This window comes from Chlorocebus sabaeus, chromosome 17, assembly GCF_047675955.1.
Source record: "Chlorocebus sabaeus isolate Y175 chromosome 17, mChlSab1.0.hap1, whole genome shotgun sequence".
Classification (NCBI taxonomy): Eukaryota; Metazoa; Chordata; class Mammalia; order Primates; family Cercopithecidae; genus Chlorocebus; species Chlorocebus sabaeus.
This window is the reverse complement of record NC_132920.1, coordinates 33,452,017-33,462,369: the sequence shown is the minus strand read 5'-3', so window position 1 is coordinate 33,462,369 and position 10,353 is coordinate 33,452,017. Positions and strand designations below refer to the sequence as shown.

Below are 10,353 nucleotides of genomic sequence, written 5' to 3'. Positions count from 1 at the left end.
TTCGAGCGGTTTTCCTTCCTCGGCCTCCTGAGTAGCTGGGACTACAGGCGCCTGCCACCACGCCCAGCTAATTTTTTGTATTTTTAGTAGAGACGGGGTTTCACCATGTTAGCCAGGATGGTGTCGATCTCCCGACCTTGTGATCTGCCCACCTTGGCCTCCCAAAGTGCTGGGATTACAGGCTTGAGCCACCGCGCCCGGCCGACCTTGCCTTTAAAAAAACAAACAAACAAACAAAAAAAGAAAGGAAATAAAAGAAAAAAAAAGAAAAGGTGTTCATGGTGCCTTAGTGAAAGAAACAGGGTACATTTCCCTTTATTTTAAACAGGTAAGAATACCCCAGGAGATTTCATGGTTGAGAACTACACTTTTGAGGGCGGAGGGGAAAAAGAGAGAACTATTCTTTTTTCTTAAGAGGGTGTCTCTATTGTAAAAGGAGAAGTGAAGAATGAGAACCTGTACTGCAGGTGTTTCCTTAGGAAGACCAATTTTGGGAAAGTTGAGGTTCTGGAAATTAAATCCCTTACATCTCCCAAGTTCCAGTCCCCGCGGAGGTTTTTTACGTTCCTCATTTTGAAAGCTGTAGACTTTGACGACTGGAGAGAAGTGATGTGGGGTTGTTCAATGGACGGGTGTTTGCGATTCTATGACTCAGCGTTAGGGATGTAGTAAATTCTGTGAACCTAGTCAAGCGGCAAGATGCCCACCACTTGTAGAAATGGGAATCTTTACGATTGGGACCTTGTTAATCTTTCTGGTTTCCTCGTAAGCTCACCTCTGGACCCAGCCTTGCCTCCACGACTCCCTCCAACCTCCCTAAACTCAACGAGGTGGGTATCAAGTCTGTTTCTTCATCCTTCATTCTTTTTTCCCCCTCTCCCAGAAGAGGAGGAAACCCGAAGTATTTTATGAGCCTCATTTCGTTTCACAGCAGCCCTCGCAGAGGCTCAAACTCTCCTCCAAGCCCCACCCCATCATCGCCCATCCGCAGACCCTGGGCCTCCACGACAAAGCACAGCCTCACAGTCAGCACCGACGGCCCTTCGAGGACCCCCTCTGGAGAAGGAGAACCATTCAGGTCCCAACCGTCTGGTTGGTCATCAGTTCTGTGGTGAAGCTTGAAAAGCAAATCAGCAACAATAGTAATAATAATAACACTTTTGTATGGCGCATTGTGCTTATTTGTACGCATGTGTTAAAACGATCGCGGGACGCAGCACCTGGCAGTAGAAGCAGCTGCTGGACAGCGGCAAAGAGCGCGCCGCCCTTGCAGGGGAAGGGGCTGGGTCAGCCGAATAAGCCGTGGAAATGGGAACCTGGGGGACAGGAAAGCAGGGCCAGATAGCTTGCCAATAGCCTAGTTGAAGAAAAAGGTTTTACTTCCCTTTTAAGAGACTTCTGCCATTCCCTGAAACCCTGCGCAGCTTTGGAAAGCCCAATTCCTAAACCACCCTGTTCGGTTCCCCTGCCCCTCCTTGGAAAGGAGGCTCCGTTCTCCCCACGCGCTACTCGCCGGCGGTTGGGCCCCAGGGAGGAAGTTTCTGATTGGCGGAGTCAGAGAAGCACCGGGTGAAAAGAGCTCCTCCGGCTGCGCACCGAAGTTCTGGCGTAGCCAGCGCCGTACGGCAAAATGGCGGCCCCCAGCTGCTTCGGGACGCCCGGGTTCGGGGAGACAAACTCCGACCCGTAAGACAGCGCTGACTATGTGGGCGGCACTGGAGGTGTTCGCGGGGCGGGCCTACGGCCACTTCCGGCCACAGGAAGCCTTGTTCCGTACGACAATATGGCGGCGCTTAGTTGCATGCAGGCGGAAACTCTGTTGCTTCCGGTCCGTAGTGGGGCCTGCGGTGGGAGTGGGAAGGAAGGCGGAGGGAACCATGCGAGGTTCTGAGATCTGCGGCGAGGGTCGCCTCGAGAGACGGTTTCTGAGGTGGGGGCCGGACGGTGCGGGGATCAGAGGCAGGGGCGGGGATATCGAGGCAGAGGTATTGGGGAGAGCCGGGCTCTGAGTCTGAGGGGAAAACTGTGGTACCTTCCTATCCCTGAAAGGGAGTGGGGCGGCCGGGGGCTGAACTGGGGGAGGGGGATTTGGCGGGAAGCGCATCTACCGGACCGGCCGGACCCAGGGTTGGGATCTAAGAGGAATCGGGAGAGCGTAGCGCGGTGCGGGGGGACTTCTAATTAGTTACAGGTCACCGAGAGAATGGGGAAAATTAGGGTGGGGTGAAAGGGAGGGGACTTGGGTAAAATATCTTCAACCTAAAGGCCCAGTTTGAGGAGACTCATCTGAGGGTGAAATATGGAGATAATTCAAGGAGGGGAAAAGAGAACGCACTGTTGGGAGGGAACCTCTTTCACCTCAGAGAGTCTAGGAGTTGGGGTGATCATTCAGGATGGGGCGGGTGTGGGGTTGACTTGTTTGAGGGCAGAGGGGGCAAACACATGAGGTGGCGCCCACAGGAGTGTGTTGTCTGTGCCAGGGGGTGTCAGGACGATTTAGGGTGTAGTGTGGGAGAAAGAACCAACTTGCCAACTCTGAGAAATAGTGGGGAAATGCAACAGAAAGACCGGAAATGGACGTGAGGGGTGGAGCAGAAGGTGGCAACTTAAGGTGTGGGGGGGTTTGCCCCCCACACACACCACTTGAAGGGCCCGAAAAGCATATAGAACTAATGGTTATTGAAATAAGGTGGTGAAGACAGTGTTGGTCAGGGCTGAAACCCAAGGAGTTCAGAAAATGCGTGAGGTGAAGGGATGGGGCTATGCTGGAGGGGCTCATTCTGAGGCCCCATCCCCTTCCAGCAGGAATTCTGAAATCCCCACCACTTCCTCCCTCCGGGGGGTTTGATTCCCCCATGGCCACCGCTAACAGCATCATCGTGCTGGATGATGATGACGAAGATGAAGCAGCTGCTCAGCCAGGGCCCTCCCACCCACTCCCCAGTACAGCCTCACCAGAGGCAGAAGCCCCTAGCTCTTCTGAGCCTCATGGGGCCAGAGGAAGCAGTAGTTCGGGCGGCAAGAAGTGCTACAAGCTGGAGAATGAGAAGCTGTTCCAAGAGGTGAGCTTTAGCGGGGAAGATTGTTGTACCCCAGGGAGGGGGATGGCTGACTGGCTCTCCTGTCCTTTCTTCCCCACTAACCCCACTCCCCTTTCTCTCAACCCCCTCCCTTGTCTCTCTTCCCCTTCCTTTCTTCCCCTGAACCTTCTAGTTCCTTGAACTTTGTAAGACGCAGACAGCAGACCACCCTGAGGTGGTCCCATTCCTCTGTAACCGGCAGCAACGTGCCCACTCTCTGTTTTTGGCCTCAGCGGAGTTCTGCAACATCCTCTCTCGGGTCCTATCTCGGGCCCAGAGCCGGCCATTTAAGCTCTATGTCTACATCAATGAGCTCTGCACTGTTCTCAAGGCCCACTCAGCCAAAAAGAAGCTGAACTTGGCCCCTGCTGCCACCACGTCCAATGAGCCCTCTGGGAATAACCCTCCCACACACCTCTCCTTGGACCCCACAAATGCTGAAAACACTGCCTCTCAGGCCCCAAGGACCCGTGGTTCCCGGCGGCAGATCCAGCGCTTGGAGCAGCTGCTGGCGCTCTATGTGGCAGAGATCCGGCGGCTGCAGGAAAGGGAGTTGGATCTCTCAGAATTGGATGACCCAGACTCCACATACCTGCAGGAGGCACGGTTGAAGCGTAAGCTGATCCGCCTCTTTGGGCGACTATGTGAGCTGAAAGACTGCTCTTCACTGACCGGCCGTGTCATAGAGCAGCGCATCCCCTACCGTGGCACCCGCTACCCAGAGGTTAACAGGCGCATTGAGCGGCTCATCAACAAGCCAGGGCCTGATACCTTCCCTGACTATGGGGATGTGCTTCGGGCAGTAGAGAAGGCAGCTGCCCGACACAGCCTTGGCCTCCCCCGACAGCAGCTCCAGCTCATGGCTCAGGATGCCTTCCGAGATGTGGGCATCAGGTTACAGGAACGACGTCACCTCGATCTCATCTACAACTTCGGCTGCCACCTCACAGATGACTATAGGCCAGGTAGGGGGTTAGCGGGATGCCTCTCAGTGACCCTTGTATGTCAGGTATGAGGCGGATGGGGCATCTCTCTAGTCCTTTCTAGGGTTTGTACTCTTCTAGTCCCTTCCACGGCTGAGTGCTCTGACTTTATATCTTCCCACGTAGGTGTTGACCCTGCACTATCAGATCCTGTGTTGGCCCGGCGCCTTCGGGAAAACCGGAGTTTGGCCATGAGTCGGCTGGATGAGGTCATCTCCAAATATGCAATGTTGCAAGACAAAAGTGAGGAGGGCGAGAGAAAAAAGAGAAGAGCTCGGCTCCAAGGCACCTCTTCCCACTCTGAAGACACCCCCGCCTCCTTGGATTCTGGTGAGGTGTGGATGGGGTAAAGCCTTCAGAGAGACATTGTCCTTCCCCTGCACTGGCCACCAGGGAGTCCAGGTTGACTGATGGGGGAGCATGAGAAGGAATGCAAGAACCAAACCCTCTAGGGCAAGGGATTCCTTAGAGAAACTTCTTTGTCCCCCAGGGCCCTAGTGGAATGGCATCCCAGGGGTGCCCTTCTGCCTCCAAAGCTGAGACAGATGACGAAGAAGATGAGGAGAGTGATGAGGAAGAGGAGGAGGATGAGGAGGAGGAGGAGGAAGAAGAAGAAGAGGAGGAGGCCACAGATTCTGAAGAGGAGGAGGATCTGGAACAGATGCAGGAGGGTCAGGAGGACGACGAAGAGGAGGAGGAAGAGGAAGAAGCAGCAGGTATGTCAAGGGAACATTCTCCTCACCTGTCATTTCTGTTTTTGTTAGGCATAAGCCACCTGTTTGAGACCTTTCCCTTCCTCTTAGTGTCCTCTCAGCAGTATTTTTTCCCCTCATTCTCGGGCTACCCTCTCCCCTTTTCTTCTTTTCCAGGTAAAGATGGAGACGGGAGCCCCATGTCCTCACCACAGATCTCCACTGAAAAGAACCTGGAACCTGGCAAACAGATCAGCAGGTCTTCAGGGGAGCAGCAAAACAAAGTGTCACCCTTGTTACTGTCAGAAGAACCCCTGGCCCCCTCCAGCATAGATGCTGAAAGCAATGGAGAACAGCCTGAGGAGCTGACCCTGGAGGAAGAAAGCCCTGTGTCTCAGCTCTTTGAGCTAGAGATTGAAGCTTTGCCCCTGGATACCCCTTCCTCTGTGGAGATGGACATTTCCTCTTCCAGGAAGCAATCAGAGGAGCCCTTCACCACTGTCTTAGAGAATGGGGCAGGCATGGTCTCTTCTACTTCCTTCAATGGAGGCGTCTCTCCTCACAACTGGGGAGATTCTGGTCCCCCCTGCAAAAAATCTCGGAAGGAGAAGAAGCAAACAGGATCAGGGCCATTAGGAAACAGGTAATAACAACAGGAGGAGGAAGAGGGAAGCCAAGGAGGGATTGCAGGGGACTTTCGGAGAGGAATATTGGGGAACTGAGTCTGCTGGGAGAGACTGGACTGCCCTCCTCCAGCCTCAGTCTTCCCTTACCCCTCCACATATTTATGTTTCGGTTTCTAGCTATGTGGAAAGGCAAAGGTCAGTGCATGAGAAGAATGGCAAAAAGATATGTACCCTGCCCAGCCCACCTTCCCCCTTGGCTTCCTTGGCCCCGGTTGCTGATTCCTCCACGAGGGTGGACTCTCCCAGCCATGGCCTGGTGACCAGCTCCCTCTGCAACCCTTCTCCAGCCCAGCTGTCCCAAACCCCCCAATCACAACCTCCTCGGCCTAGTACTTACAAGGTAAGAAGGGGAGGCCGTGTTTCCTCTGATAATTTGTTCTCTTTCATTGTCTGTTTCAGCTGCTCTGTCTGAATATTGCACCTGCCACATCCTGTCTCTTCCTTTTTCCCACCTGTTTTATCCTGTAAATCCTCCTGTCTGTTTCTTTTCTCCTGTACTCCAGATCTCTCTGACTCTTTGTCTCTCACTTCCCTGCAGACAAGTGTGGCCACACAATGCGATCCAGAAGAGATCATCGTGCTCTCAGACTCTGATTAGCTGCCTCCCCTTCTCCCTGCCTCCAGAATGTTTGGGGATAGCATTTGGAGGAATGTGGGAAGCAGATGACTGAGGAAGGGATGGACTAAGCTAATCCCCTTTTGGTGGTGTTTCTTTAAAAAAAAAAAAAAAAAAAAACTAAGTTTTACACAGAAACATTAATAAACAATAAAGTTCTTTTCTTACTGTATCACTGTCTTTTTCTTGTCCTTCTACTGTTACAGATTGGCATTAGCTGTCCCCTTGCTCAGGGTTAGCCCAATATCCCCGGGGTAGTCCCGATCTGTCCTTTCTAGCCTGGTCTTTTGTTGTTGTTGTCTCGCTGTGTCTCCCAGGCCAGAGTGCAGTGGTGCGATCACAGCTCACTGCAGCCTGGACCTCCCAGTCTCAACTGATAATGCCTCAGCCTCCCGAGTAGCCGGGACTACAGGCGCGTGCCACCATACCTGGCTAATTTTTTGTTTTTGTTGTTTGTATTTTTTGTAGAGACAGGGTTTCGCCATGTTGTTCAGGCTGTACTTTTTTTTAAGTGCTTCAGCCGCCTTAACGCACTTTACTTTTTCACTTCGTGCAGTAGGAGTGAAAAAGCCAATGAGGGGCCGACTCAAGGTTATTTGGCCAATCCAGGCCCGGAGAAAGGGGGCGGGGATTCAGGGGGCTGTAAGGCGCTAGGAAGAGGGCGATTAGATCCCACCAACCAGCTAATGGTCACAGCTCAGAGGCGGAGCCTGGGGAACGATACCTGAACCCATCGCCAATGGGAAAAGACAGGCTTATAGCTTTAAAGGGGAATAAATGCTTCTGCCAAACCAAGTCCTGAGTTCCCAGCGGAGGAGGGGATCTGATCTTTTAAGGTGGAATGAGGCGACGGTTCTTTAAAGGCAAAGTGGCCGAGTCGGCCGAGTATTGCCCAGCGGCACGGGCGGGGTGCCCGGCTGTGCCTTTAAAGGCAGAGGGGCGGGAGGCGGAGCGGAGGCGGAGGGCGGAGGGAGTCGGCGCAAGATGGCGGCGGGAGGGGCCCAGGCTGCTGCTCTGGCCGCCGAGTGAGGGGCGGGGGGGGCCCGGGGGCGCGCGGCCCGGTAAGCGGGGACGCGCGAGGTTGGGGGGCGCCTTCCGGGTGGGAGAAGAGGCTGAGGTAGCGCCTGGGGCGGAGCGGGGGGGGCGGGGTCCGTTGTGGGCGGAGGTAGACAAGGGGCGGGGCCGAAAGGCCCGATAGTGGGCGGGGCACGGGGGCGGGCCTGGAAAGGGGCGGGGCTATAGAGAAGCTGGGGTAAAGGGGGCGTGGTCGACGAGAGAGCTGGGGGGGCATAGCATGGAGGGGAGATGGAGCGAGGGTTGGTTTTCAGTAGCGGAGCTGCCCTGCCCCCTCCCAAAAAGTGGGTGCAAAACACCAAAAAGGTAGATTTTGGAATGTCAGACTCCCAGGTAAATGGGAAATAGGGTATAATTCCAAAGGAAGCCACTCCACCCCCTAAGAGCACCTTATTTCTCTAACCTCCAAGGAAAGGGCACAGGATTTGTCAGATACCTGTGTTTGCTGGCGGTGCCACTTGCTGTGTGACCTTGGATAATCTTGTAATCTTTCTGAGCCTCAGTTTCCTCATCTGTCAAATGGGGTTGAGAGGAATACCTACCTCACTCTTGTGGGGAGTTACACAGATAATGGGTGTGAACATATTTTTGAGTTGTAATGGGCTGTGTCGTTATAAGATGTTATCATTATTCTTTTCTCTTTTTCTTCCCAGAGACCCCCCCGGCCGCCCTCTTCCTTTCTTTGTTCCTGTGGCTGGGGGGGTATCCCCTCCCTCCACAACATGGAGCCATCTCCTCTGTCTCCCAGTGGGGCAGCACTTCCCCTGCCGCTGTCGCTGGCTCCGCCCCCACTACCCCTGCCGGCAGCTGCGGTGGTACATGTGTCCTTCCCTGAGGTGACCAGTGCCCTCCTGGAGTCCCTCAATCAGCAGCGTCTGCAGGGCCAGCTCTGCGATGTGTCTATCCGAGTGCAGGGCCGTGAGTTCCGGGCTCATCGGGCTGTCCTGGCTGCCTCCTCCCCTTACTTCCATGATCAGGTCCTACTCAAGGGCATGACCTCCATCTCACTGCCCAGTGTCATGGACCCAGGCGCCTTTGAGACTGTCCTAGCCTCCGCTTACACTGGCCGCCTCAGCATGGCTGCTGCTGACATTGTCAACTTCCTCACAGTGGGGTCTGTGCTCCAAATGTGGCACATTGTGGACAAGTGCACTGAACTACTCCGAGAAGGCCGGGCCTCAGCTACCACCACCATCACTACTGCTGCAGCCACCTCTGTCACTGTCCCTGGTGCTGGGGTCCCATCTGGGAGTGGGGGCACTGTGGCCCCTGCTACCATGGGCTCTGCACGCTCCCATGCCTCCAGCCGGGCCAGTGAGAATCAATCTCCCAGCAGCAGCAACTACTTCAGCCCCAGGGAGTCCACTGATTTCTCATCTTCCTCCCAAGAGGCATTTGCAGCTTCTGCAGTGGGCAGTGGGGAGCGTCGAGGAGGTGGCCCTGTGTTCCCAGCCCCTGTCGTTGGCAGTGGGGGGGCCACATCTGGAAAGCTGCTGCTGGAGGCAGATGAGCTGTGCGATGATGGTGGGGATGGGAGAGGGGCAGTGGTTCCTGGGACTGGGCTCCGGAGACCCACCTACACACCCCCTAGCATCATGCCACAGAAACACTGGGTATACGTGAAGCGAGGTGGTAATTGCCCAGCACCAGCACCGCTGGTTCCCCAAGACCCAGATCTGGAGGAGGAAGAGGAGGAGGAAGACCTGGTGTTGACCTGTGAGGATGATGAAGATGAAGAGCTAGGGGGTAGCTCCAGGGTTCCAGTGGGGGGAGGGCCTGAGGCTACCCTCAGCATAAGTGATGTCCGTACCCTGAGTGAGCCCCCAGACAAGGGAGAGGAGCAAGTTAACTTCTGTGAGTCCTCCAATGACTTTGGCCCATATGAGGGTGGGGGTCCTGGGGCAGGTCTTGATGACTCAGGGGGGCCAGCTCCCTCTTCCTATGCACCCTCCCACCCTCCTCGACCACTTCTTCCCTTGGACATGCAGGGCAACCAGATCTTGGTCTTCCCGTCGTCTTCATCCTCCTCCTCACAGGCTCCAGGCCAACCACCAGGGAACCAAGCAGAACACGGGGCAGTGACTGTGGGGGGCACGTCGGTGGGGAGCCTGGGTGTGCCGGGTAGCGTTGGTGGGGTCTCTGGAGGGACTGGCAGCGGGGACGGGAATAAGATCTTTCTGTGCCATTGTGGGAAGGCCTTCTCCCACAAGAGCATGCGGGACCGGCACGTGAACATGCACCTCAATCTGCGGCCGTTTGACTGCCCCGTGTGCAACAAAAAGTTCAAGATGAAGCACCATCTGACTGAGCACATGAAGACGCACACAGGTCTCAAGCCCTACGAGTGCGGAGTCTGCGCCAAGAAGTTCATGTGGCGAGACAGCTTCATGCGCCACCGAGGACACTGTGAGCGCCGGCACCGCCTGGGTGGGGGCGGAGCCGGACCTGGGCCTGGGACGCCCACGGGGCCATCCTTGCCTTCCAAGAGAGAGTCTCCCGGAACGGGCGGGGGCAGCGGCGACGAAGCGAGTGCGGCCACGCCCCCGTCCAGTAGACGTGTCTGGTCCCCACCCAGCGTCCACAAGGTGGAGATGGGCTTCAGTGGAGGTGGAGGAGCAAACTGAAGGGGCAGGCTACTGGGGTGGGGTAGCTTTCGGGAAAGGGAATAAGCACGATACATGGGCGCTGTGACCCCCGGGTGATCTCCCACCACACTTCCTGTCTTCCTTTATCTCTGTGGACTTGTATATATTCTGGAAGGGGAACCACAGTTGCACCATCGCCTGCCCATTCTACTACTCAACCCCTCCCTCCCAAGGTATTTCCGGAACTAAGCCCTTCCTTTCCCTCTGATGGGTACACTGAAGCCCCTGCTCCACAGAGTAGGGTGCACATGGAGGGTAGGAGAGGGGGCGTGTTGAGCATCTTGCAGTCACAGGGTCAGGGGTCAGGTGGTTGTAGTCTGTGCCTGAAGTCTGTGTTTGTGTTGTCGTGGAGACCAGGCCTTTGAGCCCCACCCTTGTCCTAGAACCTACCCCCTCTCAAGGATGCGGTCTTTATTTCTACCCTCTGTCCTCGCCACCCCCCACTTCCCGTGGAAATTCCCAACTCGGTTCTCATGGAGGAGTGGGTGGAGACAAGGAGGGAGTAAGTCTTAGGAGTACAAGGTTTTTATTTTTTTTAACAGTGATTAAAATATTTATTGGTCATTTACTTGGCTTC

General features: G+C 55.2%; 2 protein-coding genes across 5 annotated transcripts; both read left to right on the top strand.

The window, feature by feature from the left end:
• Window positions 1–1,784: 1,784 nt before the first annotated feature.
• Window positions 1,785–6,229, top strand: DAXX (death domain associated protein). Of its 4 annotated transcripts, none has more exons than XM_007972943.3 (8): window positions 1,785–1,930; window positions 2,873–3,062; window positions 3,214–4,045; window positions 4,190–4,398; window positions 4,554–4,779; window positions 4,933–5,398; window positions 5,559–5,781; window positions 5,980–6,229. In XM_007972943.3, exons 1-8 carry the CDS (start codon window positions 1,878–1,880, stop codon window positions 6,037–6,039), a joined length of 2,259 nt encoding a protein of 752 aa, XP_007971134.2. In that variant the 5' UTR covers window positions 1,785–1,877; the 3' UTR covers window positions 6,040–6,229. The 4 variants fall into 4 exon arrangements, with proteins under 4 accessions (XP_007971134.2, XP_007971133.2, XP_007971131.2 ...); XM_007972942.3 differs by having other exon boundaries at window positions 1,822–1,930; window positions 2,803–3,062; window positions 3,538–4,045; XM_007972940.3 differs by having other exon boundaries at window positions 1,822–1,930; window positions 2,803–3,062.
• Window positions 6,230–7,026: 797 nt separating this feature from the next.
• On the top strand, window positions 7,027–10,344 carry ZBTB22 (zinc finger and BTB domain containing 22). The gene is made up of 2 exons (XM_007972944.3): window positions 7,027–7,118; window positions 7,785–10,344. Exon 2 carries the CDS (start codon window positions 7,854–7,856, stop codon window positions 9,753–9,755), a length of 1,902 nt encoding a protein of 633 aa, XP_007971135.1. The 5' UTR covers window positions 7,027–7,118; window positions 7,785–7,853; the 3' UTR covers window positions 9,756–10,344.
• Window positions 10,345–10,353: the final 9 nt, after the last annotated feature.